Source organism: Oryzias latipes, chromosome 3, assembly GCF_002234675.1.
Source record: "Oryzias latipes chromosome 3, ASM223467v1".
Lineage (NCBI taxonomy): Eukaryota > Metazoa > Chordata > Actinopteri > Beloniformes > Adrianichthyidae > Oryzias > Oryzias latipes.
Window position 1 is genome coordinate 28,869,103 of NC_019861.2, and position 16,845 is coordinate 28,885,947.

The 16,845-nt window shown below is 35.9% G+C and overlaps 1 protein-coding gene across 1 annotated transcript in view; it reads right to left on the bottom strand.

The window, feature by feature from the left end:
• Positions 1-15,022, bottom strand: part of LOC101172318 (solute carrier family 12 member 4) — a 40,219-nt gene extending 25,197 nt beyond the window's left edge. The window contains exon 1 of the mRNA XM_004067309.4: positions 14,389-15,022. Within this exon, the coding sequence (XP_004067357.2) occupies positions 14,389-14,605 (217 nt within the window). The 5' untranslated portion in view covers positions 14,606-15,022. The remainder of the gene's footprint in view (positions 1-14,388) is intronic.
• Positions 15,023-16,845: the final 1,823 nt, after the last annotated feature.

The following is a 16,845-nucleotide window of genomic DNA, read 5'->3' on the forward strand; positions in this document are numbered from 1 at the left end:
TGTAACCATTCAACTTTTAAAATGTTCAGCTCTTTCTGCTTATTTGTGCTATGACTTTTGGTTTTTCAAATCCTTTTACTTTTTAAGATATTCCAGGTTTTCCGGGAATTTTTGCTACATTGAAATACATGGAGAATTTTTCGTGCAGAAGTTCACAGTTAAACTCCTTCTACAATTTTTCACCTATTTTAACCGTTCGACTATGAAAATGTTCAGCTCTTTCATCTTATTCTAGCTATGACATTTTGGTCCTTCAAATCTTTGAACTTTTCCAGATATTCCCGGATATTCCCAGATTTTCCAATCTTTTTGCTCCATTGGCCACACCTTTGCATCTTTAAACAATTGTAACTTTAACATTCTTTTGGCTAGAGACACCGTTCAAATATTGAAATGTTCACAAGGTTTTGGACTTCAACATAAGGTTCAAAATTATTATGGGATGGCAACACCACCTACAGTTTGGCGGCCATTTTGTGCCAAAATGTGAGGCAATTTTAAACTTCTTCAAACTTTGACCTATTTTTACCATTCTACTATTACAATGTTCAACCTTTTCAGCTTATTCCTTTCAGCTATGACTTTTGGTCCTTCAAATCCTTGAACTTTTCCAGATATTCCCGGATATTCCCAGATTTTCCAATGTTTTTGCTCCATTGGCCACACCTTTGCTTCTTTAAACAATTGTAACTTTAACATTCTTTTGGCTAGAGACACCGTTCAAATATTGAAATGTTCACAAGGTTTTGGACTTCAACATAAGGTTCAAAATTATTATGGGATGGCAACACCACCTACAGTTTGGCGGCCATTTTGTGCCAAAATGTGAGGCAATTTTAAACTTCTTCAAACTTTCACGTATTTTAATCCTTCTACTATTACAATGTTCAACCCTTTCAGCTTATTCCTTTCAGCTACGACTTTTAGTCTTTCAAATCTTTGAACTTTTCAAGATATTCCAAGATTTTCCAGGATTTTCCAAGATTTTTGCTTCATTTAAATACATGGAGAATCCTTGAAAACCTTTGTTGCTTTCAAGCATTATAACTTTAACATGCTTTCAGCTAGAGGCACCGTTCCAACATTGAAATGCTCACAAGGCTTTGGACTTCAACATACGTTTTGAAATTATTATGGGATGGCAACACAACCTACTGTTTGGTGGGCATTTTTTGACAAAATCTGAAGCAAATGTTGCAATAAACTTCATCCATGGCTGGAACTGAACATATTGAAATTCACTGGATCTGGACATATAAGGAATGTGGGCGTGGTTAGCAAACAAAGCTCGTTGCTAAGGACGTCCAAAAGTTTACTTTTTCCGATTCATCTGAAACCGACGTTGATTTGTTCCTCATCTCCAGGCGACCCAAACATAAAATGGTTGCTATGGAGATAAAATCAATAGAAAAGCCGCCATTTTGAAAAGAGTGGGTTTTCTATCAACTTAGAACATGTAGCTTTTACCAATATAATACTCTCAAACAACGTGTTTTTTGGAGTCAGTTGATGATGCTGATTCCAATGCTAGTACTTTTAGCCATTTTAGCAAAATCTTCAAATTTTCAACAATTCAGCCATTTTTTCAACAATTTCAGCTTTCATGCTTAAGTCCTACAAATTTTGACCTATTTCAGCCATTCTACTATTACAATGTTCAACTTTTTCAGCTTATTCCTGCTAGGACTTTTGCACCTTTAACTTTTCATGGTTCTTCCAGTACAGTTCAGCCATTTCTTCAGCTAATTCAGCTTTCATTCAGCAGTACAGCATTCAACCCTGCATTTTCTTCTGGAAATGCAGCTCCTTCTAGTTGGTTGAATGCTGTAAAGCATTCAACCCTTTGTTTTCCTGTTTCTCTTTATTTATTATTCTTTACGCCTATCTTCCGCCGTTTTTCGCCGCTTAACTCCTTCTACAATTTTTAACCGATTGTAACCATTCAACTTTTAAAATGTTCAGCTCTTTCTGCTTATTTGTGCTATGACTTTTGGTTTTTCAAATCCTTTTACTTTTTAAGATATTCCCGGTTTTCCGGGAATTTTTGCTCCATTGAAATACATGGAGAATTTTTCGTGCAGAAGTTCACAGTTAAACTCCTTCTACAATTTTTCACCTATTTTAACCGTTCGACTATGAAAATGTTCAGCTCTTTCATCTTATTCTAGCTATGGCATTTTGTTCTTCAAATCCTTGAACTTTTCCAGATATTCCCGGATATTCCCGGATTTTCCAATTATTTTGCTCCATTGACCACACCTTTGCTTCTTTAAACCATTGTAACGTCAACATGCTTTCAGGTAGAGACACCGTTCAAACATTTAAATGTTCAAAAGGCTTTGGACTTCAACATAAGGCTCAAAATTATTATGGGATGGCAACACCACCTACAGTTTGGCGGCCATTTTGTGCCAAAATGTGAGGCAATTTTATACTTCTTCAAACTTTCACCTATTTTTACCATTCTACTATTACAATGTTCAACTCTTTCAGCTTATTCCTTTCAGCTATGACATTTGGTCCTTCAAATCCTTGAACTTTTCCAGATATTCCCGGATATTCCCAGATTTTCCAATCTTTTTGCTCCATTGGCCACACCTTTGCTTCTTTAAACAATTGTAACTTTAACATTCTTTTGGCTAGAGACACCGTTCAAATATTGAAATGTTCACAAGGTTTTGGACTTCAACATAAGGTTCAAAATTATTATGGGATGGCAACACCACCTACAGTTTGGCGGCCATTTTGTGCCAAAATGTGAGGCAATTTTAAACTTCTTCAAACTTTCACGTATTTTTACCATTCTACTATTACAATGTTCAACCCTTTCATCTTATTCCTTTCAGCTATGACTTTTGGTCCTTCAAATCTTTGAACTTTTCAAGATATTCCCGGATATTCCCAGATTTTCCAATGTTTTTGCTCCATTGGCCACACCTTTGCTTCTTTAAACAATTGTAACTTTAACATTCTTTTGGCTAGAGACACCGTTCAAATATTGAAATGTTCACAAGGTTTTGGACTTCAACATAAGGTTCAAAATTATTATGGGATGGCAACACCGCCTACAGTTTGGCGGCCATTTTGTGCCAAAATGTGAAGCAATTTTAAACTTCTTCAAACTTTCACGTATTTTAATCCTTCTACTATTACAATGTTCAACCCTTTCAGCTTATTCCTTTCAGCTACGACTTTTAGTCTTTCAAATCTTTGAACTTTTCAAGATATTCCAAGATTTTCCAGGATTTTCCAAGATTTTTGCTTCATTTAAATACATGGAGAATCCTTGAAAACCTTTGTTGCTTTCAAGCATTATAACTTTAACATGCTTTCAGCTAGAGGCACCGTTCAAACATTGAAATGCTCACAAGGCTTTGGACTTCAACATACATTTTGAAATTATTATGGGATGGCAACACAACCTACTGTTTGGTGGGCATTTTTTGACATCCCCAGGCGACCGAAACATAAAATGGTTGCTATGGAGATAAAATCAATAGGAAAGCCGCCATTTTGAAAAAAGTGGATTTTCTGTCAACTTAGAACATGTAGCTTTTACCAATATGATACTCTTAAACAATGTGGTTTTTTGAGTCAGTTGATGATGCTGATTCTAGCACTTTTAGCCATTTTAGCATCATCTTCAAATTTTCAACAGTACATCCATTTTTTCAACAATTTCAGCTTTCATGCTTAACTCCATCTACAAATTTTGACCTGTTTTGGTCAATCTACTTTTACAATGTTCACCTTTGACTTTTGGTCCTTTAATTTTTCAAAATATTCCAGGATTTTCCAGGACATTTCAGCCATTTTTTCAACAATTTTTTAGCTTTCATGCTTAACTCCTTCTACAATGTTTGACCTATTTTAGACATTCTACTTTTACAATGTTCAGCTTTTTCATCATATTTCTGCTTTCATTCAGCAATACAGCATTCAACCCTGCATTTTCTTTTGGAAATGCAGCTCCTTCTAGTGTTACATTTGTTTTCTTCTTATGCTATCTTCCGCCGTTTTTCGGCACTTAACTCCTCCTACAATTTTTAACCTATTTTAACCGTTCAACTTTTAAAATGTTCAGCTCTTTCATCTTATTACTGCTATGACTTTTGGTTTTTCAAATCCTTGTACTTTTTAAGATATCTTAGGATATTTCAGGATTTTTTGCTTCATTGAAATACATTGAAAAAAATCTTTGCAAACCTTTGTTTCTTTCAACCATTATAACTTCAACATACTTGTAGCTAGAGACACCGTTCAAACATTAAAATGATCACAAGGTTTTGGACTATAAAATACACTTAGAAATCATTATGGGATGTTGACACAACTTACTGTTTGGTGGCCATTTCATGACAAAATCTGAAGCAAATATTGCAATAAACTTAATCCATGGCTGGAACTGAACATATTGAAATTCACTGGATCTGGACATATAAGGAATGTGGGCGTGGTTAGCAAACAAACTTCGTTGCTAAGGACGTCCAAAGGTTTACTTTTTCCGATTTGGTCTGAAACTGACGTCGATTTGTTCGTCATCCCCAGGCGACCGAAACATAAAATGGTTGCTATGGAGATAAAATCAATAGGAAAGCCGCCATTTTGGAAAAAGTGGATTTTCTGTCAACTTAGAACATGTAGCTTTTAACAATATGATACTCTCAAACAAAGTGTTTTTTTGAGTCAGTTGATGATGCTGATTCCAATGCTAGCACTTTTAACCATTTTAGCAACATCTTCAAATTTTCAACAGTCCAGTCATTTTTTTATCAACTTAAGCTTTCATGCTTAACTCCTTCTACATTTTTTGACCTATTTTAGCCATTCTACTATTACAATGTTCAACTTTTTCAACTTTTTCCTGCTATGATTTTTTTTTAAATCTTTTAACTTTTAAAGATATTCCGGGATTTCCCAGGATTTTTGCTTCATTAAAATACATAGGAAATCTTTTTTTTAACTTCTTTCACAGTTTTTTACCTACTTTAACCATTCTACTTTTAAAATGTTGAGCTCTTTCAGCTCTGTTCAGCCATTTCTTCAGCAAATTCAGCTTTCATTCAGCATTATAGCATTCAACCCTGCATTTTCTTCTGGAAATGCAGCTCCTTCTAGTTGGTTGAATGCTGTAAAGCATTCAACCCTTTGTTTTCCTGTTTCTCTTTATTTATTATTCTTTACGCCTATCTTCCGCCGTTTTTCGCCGCTTAACTCCTTCTACAATTTTTAACCGATTGTAACCATTCAACTTTTAAAATGTTCAGCTCTTTCTGCTTATTTGTGCTATGACTTTTGGTTTTTCAAATCCTTTTACTTTTTAAGATATTCCAGGTTTTCCGGGAATTTTTGCTACATTGAAATACATGGAGAATTTTTCGTGCAGAAGTTCACAGTTAAACTCCTTCTACAATTTTTCACCTATTTTAACCGTTCGACTATGAAAATGTTCAGCTCTTTCATCTTATTCTAGCTATGACATTTTGGTCCTTCAAATCTTTGAACTTTTCCAGATATTCCCGGATATTCCCAGATTTTCCAATCTTTTTGCTCCATTGGCCACACCTTTGCATCTTTAAACAATTGTAACTTTAACATTCTTTTGGCTAGAGACACCGTTCAAATATTGAAATGTTCACAAGGTTTTGGACTTCAACATAAGGTTCAAAATTATTATGGGATGGCAACACCACCTACAGTTTGGCGGCCATTTTGTGCCAAAATGTGAGGCAATTTTAAACTTCTTCAAACTTTGACCTATTTTTACCATTCTACTATTACAATGTTCAACCTTTTCAGCTTATTCCTTTCAGCTATGACTTTTGGTCCTTCAAATCCTTGAACTTTTCCAGATATTCCCGGATATTCCCAGATTTTCCAATGTTTTTGCTCCATTGGCCACACCTTTGCTTCTTTAAACAATTGTAACTTTAACATTCTTTTGGCTAGAGACACCGTTCAAATATTGAAATGTTCACAAGGTTTTGGACTTCAACATAAGGTTCAAAATTATTATGGGATGGCAACACCACCTACAGTTTGGCGGCCATTTTGTGCCAAAATGTGAGGCAATTTTAAACTTCTTCAAACTTTCACGTATTTTAATCCTTCTACTATTACAATGTTCAACCCTTTCAGCTTATTCCTTTCAGCTACGACTTTTAGTCTTTCAAATCTTTGAACTTTTCAAGATATTCCAAGATTTTCCAGGATTTTCCAAGATTTTTGCTTCATTTAAATACATGGAGAATCCTTGAAAACCTTTGTTGCTTTCAAGCATTATAACTTTAACATGCTTTCAGCTAGAGGCACCGTTCCAACATTGAAATGCTCACAAGGCTTTGGACTTCAACATACGTTTTGAAATTATTATGGGATGGCAACACAACCTACTGTTTGGTGGGCATTTTTTGACAAAATCTGAAGCAAATGTTGCAATAAACTTCATCCATGGCTGGAACTGAACATATTGAAATTCACTGGATCTGGACATATAAGGAATGTGGGCGTGGTTAGCAAACAAAGCTCGTTGCTAAGGACGTCCAAAAGTTTACTTTTTCCGATTCATCTGAAACCGACGTTGATTTGTTCCTCATCTCCAGGCGACCCAAACATAAAATGGTTGCTATGGAGATAAAATCAATAGAAAAGCCGCCATTTTGAAAAGAGTGGGTTTTCTATCAACTTAGAACATGTAGCTTTTACCAATATAATACTCTCAAACAACGTGTTTTTTGGAGTCAGTTGATGATGCTGATTCCAATGCTAGTACTTTTAGCCATTTTAGCAAAATCTTCAAATTTTCAACAATTCAGCCATTTTTTCAACAATTTCAGCTTTCATGCTTAAGTCCTACAAATTTTGACCTATTTCAGCCATTCTACTATTACAATGTTCAACTTTTTCAGCTTATTCCTGCTAGGACTTTTGCACCTTTAACTTTTCATGGTTCTTCCAGTACAGTTCAGCCATTTCTTCAGCTAATTCAGCTTTCATTCAGCAGTACAGCATTCAACCCTGCATTTTCTTCTGGAAATGCAGCTCCTTCTAGTTATTATTATTATTTATACTATCTTCCGCCGTTTTTTGACACTTAACTACTTCTACAATTTTTAACCGATTTTTACCATTCAACTTTTAAAATGTTCAGCTTTTTCAGCTTATTATTGCTATGACTTTTGGTACTTCTAATCCTTCTACTTTTTAAGATATTCCAGTTTTTCCGGGAATTTTTGCCCTATTAAAATGCATTGGGAAGTTATGATACACGAGGCGCCCGGTTCGACACCCGGTTCGGACGCTTCAAATTTTTTTACCATTTTACTTTTAAAATGTTCAACTCTTTCAACTTATTACAGTTATTACTTTTGGTCATTCAAATCATTGAACTTTTTAAGATAATCCAGGATTTTCCAGGATTTTTGGCTCCATTAAAATACATAGAGAATCCTTGTGCTTAACTTCTTTTACAGGTTTTTACTTACTTTAACCATTGTATGAAACAGTTCAGCTCATTCCTTTCCTTCAAATCTTCAAATTTTCATTAATTCAGCCATTTTTTCAATAATTTCAGGCCTTGTTTAACCCCTTTTACAATTTTTTTACCTCCAAAATTTTTTTTTACCACCACTTTTGGTCCTTTAAATCCTGCGACTTTTCAAAAGTGAAGGCTCATGGGAAAGTGTTGATTCCCAAACCATGAGTTAGGTGGCTGTTACGAGAAGTGACTATCATGTTTTTGCACCACATAAGTTAGTGGTTTAATGAAAATAAATGCTGTATCACTCAGCTAGCTAGCTAGCTAGCTGATGATCAATATATCTCTCCATCACATGGATGTGTGTGCAAAAAGTAATGGCACATGCATAGTTGAGAGAATTGATCTTGAAGCTCTGCATATGCCAGAATATCTCCTGCTGCAGGATGTGGCTACACTTTTACTGTCAAATGATTAGTGCTTTGTATTACAACATCAAGGTTTGATGTCATTGTGGGATGGAGACTGTTTGGCAGCCATTTTGCGTTTTTCAAATTTGAAACCTCTGTTTCTTTCAACCAATATAACTTCCACATACTTGTAGCTAGAGACACCGTTCAAACATTAAAATGATCACAAGGCTTTGGACTATTAAATACGTTTATAAATCATTATGGGATGTCGACACAACCTACTGTTGGTGGCCTTTTTATGACAAAATCTGAAGCAAATATTGCAATAAACTTCATCCATGGCTGGAACTGAACATATTGAAATTCACTGGGTCTGGACATATAAGGAATGTGGGCGTGGTTAGCCAACAAACTTCGTTGCTAAGGACGTCCAAAGGTTTACTTTTTCCGATTTGTCTGAAACTGACGTCGATTTGTTCGTCATCCCATGCCGACCCAAACGTAAAATGGTTGCTATGGAGATAAAATTAATAGAAAAGCCGCCATTTTGAAAAAATTGGATTTTCTGTCAACTTAAAACATGTAGCTTTTACCAATATGATACTCTTAAACAATGTGGTTTTTTGAGTCAGTTGATGATGCTGATGCTAGCACTTTCAGCCATTTTAGCATCATCTTCAAATTTTCAACAGTACATCCATTTTTTCAACAATTTCAGCTTTCATGCTTAACTCCGTCTACAAATTTTGACCTGTTTTGGTCATTCTACTTTTACAATGTTCACCTTTGACTTTTGGTCCTTTAATTTTCCACAATATTCCAGGATTTTCCAGGACATTTCAGCCATTTTTTCAACAATTTTTTAGCTTTCATGCTTAACTCCTTCTACAATGTTTGACCTATTTTAGACATTCTACTTTTACAATGTTCAGCTTTTTCATCATATTTCTGCTTTCATTCAGCAATACAGCATTCAACCCTGCATTTTCTTCTGGAAATGCAGCTCCTTCTAGTTATTTATACTATCTTCCGCCGTTTTTTGACACTTAACTACTTCTACAATTTTTAACCGATTTTTACCATTCAACTTTTAAAATGTTCAGCTCTTTCAGCTTATTATTGGTATGACTTTTGGTTTTTCAAATCCTTTTACTTTTAAAGATATTCCAGTTTTTCCGGGAATTTTTGCCCTATTAAAATGCATTGGGAAGTTATGGTGCCCGAGGCGCCCGGTTCGACACCCGGTTCGGACGCTTCAAAATTTTCTTCCAACCAACTTTTAAAATGTTCAACTCTTTCAACTTATTACAGTTATTACTTTTGGTCATTCAAATCATTGAACTTTTTAAGATATTCCAGGATTTTCCAGGATTTTTTGCTCCATTAAAATACATAGAGAATCCTTGTGCTAAACTTCTTTTACAGGTTTTTACTTACTTTAACCATTGTATGAAACAGTTCAGCTCATTCCTTTCCTTCAAATCTTCAAATTTTCATTAATTCAGCCATTTTTTCAATAATTTCAGGCCTTGTTTAACTCCTTTTACAATTTTTTTACCTCCAAAATTTTTTTTTACCACCACTTTTGGTCCTTCAAATCCTTCGACATTTCAAAAGTGAAGGCTCATGGGAAAGTGTTGATTCCCAAACCATGAGTTAGGTGGCTGTTACGAGAAGTGACTATGATGTTTTTGCACCACACAAATTAGTTGTTTAATGAAAATATAATGCTGTATCATTCAGCTAGCTGTCTGATGATCAATATATCTCTCCATTATACATGGATGTGTGTGCAAAACCGCATGGCACATGCATAGTTGAGAATATTGGTCTTGACGCTTTGCATTTGCCAGAATGTCTCCTGCTGCAGGACGTGGCTCCACTTTTACTGTCAAATGATTAGTGCTTTGGATTACAACATCAAGTTTTGACGTCATTATGGGATGTCGACACAACCTACTGTTGGTGGCCTTTTTATGACAAAATCTGAAGCAAATATTGCAATAAACTTCATCCATGGCTGGAACTGAACATATTAAAATTCACTGGATCTGGACATATAAGGAATGTGGGCGTGGTTAGCAAACAAACTTTGTTGCTAAGGACGTCCAAAGGTTTACTTTTTCCAATTTGTCTGAAACTAATGTCGATTTGTTCGTCATCCCCAGGCGACCCAAACATAAAATGGTTGCTATGGAGATAAAATTAATAGAAAAGCCGCCATTTTGAAAAAAGTGGATTTTCTGTCAACTTAGAACATGTAGTTTTACCAATATGATACTCTTAAACAATGTGTTTTTTTGAGTCAGTTGATGATGCTGATTTCAGTGCTAGTACTTTTAGCCATATTAGCAACATCTTCACATTTTCAAAAGTTTAGCCATTTTTTCAACAATTTCAGCTTTAATGCTTAACTCCTTCTACAAACTTTGACCTATTTTAGCCATTTTACTATTACAATGTTCAACTTTTTCAGCTTATTCCTGCTAGGACTTTTGTACCTTTACCTTTTCAAGGTTTTTCCAGTACAGTTCAGACATTTCTTCAGCTAATTCAGCTTTCATTCAGCACTACAGCATTCAACCCTGCATTTTCTTCTGGAAATGCAGCTCCTTCTAGTTGGTTGAATGCTGTAAAGCATTCAACCCTTTGTTTTCCTCTTATGCTATCTTCCGCTGTTTTTCGGCACTTAACTCCTTCTACAATTTTCAACCTATTTTAACCATTCAACTATTAAACTGTTCAGCTCTTTCAGCTTATTACTGCTATGACTTTTGGTTTTTCAAATCCTTGAACTTTTTAAGATATTCCAGGATTTTCCAGGATTTTTTCTCCATTGAAATACATGGAGAATTTTTCGTGCAGAAGTTCACAGTTAAACTACTTCTACAATTTTTCACCTATTTTAACCATTCAACTATTAAAATGTTCAGCTCTTTCATCTTATTCCAGCTATGACATTTTGTCCTTCAAATTCTTGAACTTTTTCAGATATTCCCGGATATTCCCAGATTTTCCAAAATTTTTGCTCCATTGGCCACACCTTTGCTTCTTTAAACAATTGTAACTTTAACATTCTTTTGGCTACAGACACTATTCAAACATTGAAATGTTCACAAGGCTTTGGACTTTAATATAAGGCTCAAAATTATTATGGGATGGCAACACCACCTACAGTTTGGTGGCCATTTTGTGCCAAAATGTGAGGCAATTTTAAACTTCTTCAAACTTTCACCTATTTTAACCATTCTACTATTACAATGTTCAACCCTTTCAGCTTATTCCTTTCAGCTACGACTTTTGGTCTTTCAAATCTTTGAACTTTTCAAGATATTCCAAGATTTTCCAGGATTTTCCAAGATTTTTGCTTCATTTAAATACAAGGATAATCCTTGAAAACCTTTGTTTCTTTTAACCATTGTAACTTCAACATGCTTTTGGCTAGAGACACCGTTCAAACATTTAAATGTTCACAAGGCTTTGGACTTCAACATAGGTTTTGAAATTATTATGGGATGGCAACACTACCTACAGTTTGAAGGCCATTTTGTGCCAAAATGTGAGGCAATTTTAAACTCCTTCAAACCTATTTCAACCATTCTACTATTTCAATGTTCAACTCCTTCAGCTTATTCCTTTCAGCTATTACTTTTGGTCCTTTAAATCCTTGAACCTTCTAAGATATTCCAGGATTTTCCAAGATTTTCGCTCCATTTAAATACATTGAGAATCCTTGAAAACCTTTGGTTCTTTCAACCATTGTAACTTCAACATGTCTTCAGCTAGAGACACCGTTCAAACGTTAAATTGATCACAAGGCTTTGGACTATAAAATAGGTTTAGAAATCATTATGGGATGTCGACACAACCTACTGTTTGGTGGCCATTTTTTGACCAAATCTGAAGCTTATTGATTAAACTTCATCCATGGCTGGAACTGAACATATTGAAATTCACTGGATCTGTACTTATAAGGAATGTGGGCGTGGTTAGCAAACAAACTTCGTTGCTAAGGACGTCCAAAGGTTTAATTTTTCCGATTTATCTGAAACTGACGTCGATTGGTTCGTCATCCTCAGGCGACTCAAACATAAAATAGTTGCTATGGAGATAAAATCAATAGAAAAGCCGCCATTTTGAAAAAAGTGGATTTTCTATCAACTTAGAACATGTAGCTTTTACCAATATGATACTCTCAAACAATGTGTTTCTTTGAGTCAGTTGATGATGCTGATTCCAAAGCTAGCACTTTATCCATTTTAGCAACATCTTCAAATTTTCAACAGTTCAACCATTTTTTCAACAATTTCAGCTTTAATGCTTAACTCCTTCTACAAATTTTGACCTATTTTAGCCACTCTACTGTTACAATGTTCAACTTTTTCAGCTTATTCCTGCTATTATTTTTTTCCCAAATCTTTGAACTTTTAAAGACATTCCAGGACTTTTGCTTCATTAAAATACATAGGACATCCTATCGCTTAACTTCTTTTACTGTTTTTGCCCACTTTGACCTTTCTACTTTTAAAATTTTGAGCTCTTTCAGCTCTGTTCAGCCATTTCTTTAGGAAATTCAGCTTTCATTCAGCAATACAGCATTCAACCCTGCATTTTCTTCTGGAAATGCAGCTCCTTCTAGTTATAATTATGCCGTTTTTAGCTCATATAAAGAAACCTGTGTCATTTTCTAGATCATAGTTTCTGCAGAGCGGCAGGAGTTCATTAGAAATTCACCTCTGAGTTGTGAACAGGACTGTTGGCCAGGAGTAAGCTCGTCCTGACTTCCTATCATATATCTTCTTTCGCGATCTTACAGCCCCTCTCAACCCAAACCTAACATTAGGTTAGGATGCAAGAAAAATGGCTAACAATATCGGCGCTCTTGCATATGGCACAGTTTTTAATTGGATGTCAACTCAGATGGGGAAAACAAAGACGTACATGGATCTATTTGTCTGCAGGTGAATGCATCGGAATGGAGCTGCTCATTCCTGGTCCTGGAGCTCTACCACCTTGACTGTTTTCCATATCTCCAAGTCTTACTAGCTGCTGATTAGCTCAATCAGATTTCTCCACATTCTGACTGAATGAACACACCTAGTCCAGGTGATCAGCAGGAAGCAGTGCAGGGAGAGCTGGAAAACAGGCAGGGTGGTAGATCTTGAGGACCAGGAATGAGCAGCCCTGTTCTACATCATGTGTACAAGCTTTTTCAAACAGCATTTTTTCATCTGCTCCTGAATCACAACAATTTGAATAAAGTAATATTCAGAATTGCAATTTTAAGCTTAATTTTCTTTATACAAGTTCTCCATCTTGAGAAAAATTGCCCAAAGAACACCTTAAATCCACAAACAAGATTTTTATTTATGTGGATCTTTAAGATTAGAATTCTTAGTTAGACTTTTTTTGCACCCAATTGGCAGATTTTTTCGCTTATTTATAGAAAATCTGCCAACGGAATAATTATTCTTTGACCTATTTCTAAGGAACCTGTAAAGCACTGATAGATAAGACTTTTACAAATTATTTTCCAATTAACTCAATAGATATTTAGCTCTGATGTGTAACTTTCAGAAATATGAGCAGCTGGATAAACATGTGCTGAGATTCCCGCTGTTCATAGTTCTGTCTTCCTCAAATGTCCACACATTTTCAAACACAATTGTCTATCATTTGGTGGTATAAATATCTGACTGGAAAATCTGAAACTAGAAGGCGCCTCCGACATGGTCCTTTGTGGTAAGAACTTTTTAGTCACCATGAAGGACTGAGGACAGCCTGAAGTAAAGGGTGGAAAAAAAAAGAATCCAGTAACTGTGGTCTTCTGTCTCAACCCACATAAACTGAAACAGCCTTCTTAGAATCTAAAATCTAGCAATTTTAGTCTCCCTCCACTCCCTGTGTTTGTGTCTGTTGAGGACCAGTTCAGAACCTTTTATGTTGATCGAGTTCAGGAACAAGTACGAGACAGCTGGGACATGCTGAGGCAGAAAGTGAGGAGCGAGGCATTTGCTCTGGCGATGAAGTAAATCCTCCGCTGGCACGAATAAAAGCTCCATGTTTTATGGAAAAAAAAAAAAAGTTAGTAGAGGCCCTCTGTTGTGGTGGTACTGGCCCTTCTCACACAGCCCCACCCCCATTGCGTCTTTCCCCCACTTTTTCTTTTTTTTTTTTGCGCCTCTATTGTTTCCCTCTTTTGTTATTTGTGATCTAACCCCAAACTAACCTTAAAAGACCCAACCAAAACTAAGGAAAAAGTTTTTCCAAGCTAAAGCAAAAGTGAACTGTCAAAACAAACACAGTTTGTTTTCAAAACAAGAAAACACTGAAAGGCCCTGGAGAATTGCCATGGTAACCATTCAACCAGATGTTCAGAGATCTCCAAAGACGAAACTCTTTAGCAAATAAACTTTCACTGCGGAACCCACTTTTTCAGCCAAAGGACACTCCTCATCTTTTGTCTGCCAGAAAAAACAGAAACTGTGTAAAACTTACCATCAGAACTAACTGTGTCTTGGTGGTCAAAGCTGTCCTGTCCAGTATCCCTGTAATCAACCCAGTTAATCCCCTCTAGACTGTCGTAGTTGGACTGGTCTTGATCCTTGACTGGTACTACTGTGAAGTGGGGCATGTTTTCATCACTCTGCTCTCCGTCTGCAGCTCTAACTTTTCTTAGCAGGCTAGCTGTTAGCTGAGCTCCCACTGATGGCATCTACATTCCTCTACTCTGTGCTCACTTCCTCTGGAGAATATTACCATACTCTCCGCCCACAAGCCAGCCTCCTGGATTCTTTATTGTGTGTGTGAACTGACAGGAAATGAGACTTTGGGAAACATCATCTCACCCCCCTGAAAAAGAAGAATCAACCCTGTCTGACAGGCTTTGAGCCCAAAGTTAGCTTTTCCATGTCTGAGTCATGGACTCAGTTAAAGAGTGACTAACTGTGAGGTCACGCCCGCCCCACGCTCTATGTCACAGTGACAGCTACCAGGCTGCAAGTTCAAGGTTCACGGGCTTCCCGCTGCACCTGCTCCCCTCAACAAACGTGACTGTGACGTGGAATCTGGGAAAAATCATTAACAGCTTGAGGGAACATATTGGATCAGAAACAAAAAAAAAAAAAAAAATCAAAAAACTGTTCACAAACAGCATGAGGCTGAGTGAAAAGAAATTCTTTTAACACCAAATAATACAAATCAAGGACCTGACAGTTATTTTTAAAATGTGATGACCGACAGCTTGATATACCAAAGAGATCATCATAAGTAAAATGTACTTATGTTTCTCTTTCTAATTCTGAGATAAGTACCAAGTTGTTTTTTTGGTTTTTTTCATAAATGAAACACTGTTATTAAAAAGGCATGGGTAAAACAAGCAGCTTCTTTCTCTGGGTTGAGGATGTTTATTTTTTCCTTTTTTTTTTTAAACTATTACTTTATTAAAAAATTGAGACTCAGGCTGATACAGAAATGTGGGCAAACTTCCCTGAACTTGTGTGTGGTCTGAGAAAGCTCAGGATCTGTTTTTAATTGCAACCTTTATCTCTTTTTTTTATGAGCTGACAATAAAATCTTGAATTGAGGTTGAACTAAGCCAAAAGTATTTTATTCCCTTGTTTTGAAGGTTTAGTACACATACGTCACCCACCTGCTGGAGTTACTCCCTACCCATGGATGCTGTTTGCAGGTCAGTGAGCAGCATGAAGGCAGACCTCAGTCTGGTGAAACATTGTCCAGGCTGGAGGGGCAAGTCCCAGAAAATATGAGGCCCACAAGGGTCAGTATGTTTACAGCCCTGGAGATTACTTTGAGGAAGCTCTTTGAATTTTTTAGAATTATCTCACAAAGTGCTGATTAACTTCTAAATGGCAACTCAATTATACTAAAACAAAACATGGTATGACAGAAATGTACGAATAGACAATTTTTCCAAACTCAAAATACACACTTTATTGTTATGTGTAACAGCATTGCTAAAACAAATTTTGTAATGTCTGCGAACTTTGTATTTTCATATTTTGTCTCATGAATTGTGTTGATATTATCACACAAAGTAGGCTTGATCTTTCTGATACAAAAGCAATATAACCAACTAGCAGCTGGCTTGCAATTGCAAATGTCAACCACTAGATGGCAGCTCCTACATGCTTCATGAATCTTCATACTTTTTAGATTTTTACTTTCAATTCAATTCAATTCAATTCAATTCAATTTTATTTATATTGCCCAAAATCACAACAACAGTCGTCTCAATGGGCTTCTTAGCGGTAATTGTAAAGTGAACATGAAATCATGATATACCATATCATACAATACATAGAATTTAATAGAACATTCTGAACTGATCTAACTAAACAGACTAAACTAAACTGGGCATCCCTACTTTCCTGCTAAGTGGAGCCATCACCCTCAAGCCCTTAAATATGTCATTTGAGAGTACAGCCATATTTTTTATCCAGATGATTTCATAGCATTGGTTTTAGAAAATATCATAAATGACAGTGTCAGAAGCGCATTTGATAAATTGGATTGGAAATGCTCTTGACCAGTATAAAACAACACTAATCAACTGTCCTTGAATTATTATCTAAGATAAAATAACAGATTTTTAATGAATTGTGCCAAATATTTGCATTAATAAATGTTCAAATAATATATTAATCAATTTTCACCCAATTTTGTCAAGAGTAATCCTGCCCTTTCAGCTCAAATTGAACAGAGAACAACTTTTCTTAATATTCAGTGAATGAAAAGACTTCCCTGTAGTTTGAATGAATGGCTCTTAGTCAAACAGCTAATTTTAATTGGCTGTGAAAGCCAAGCAGCCCCTTGGATTCCTACCAGTGACACTGATTAGGATTTTCTAATACCATGCCTGTGGGGACTTAAGTCAATCCAATTACCTTTGGCCACCATGATTAAGTTGACATAGACCCAGGGGCTCCTCTACTT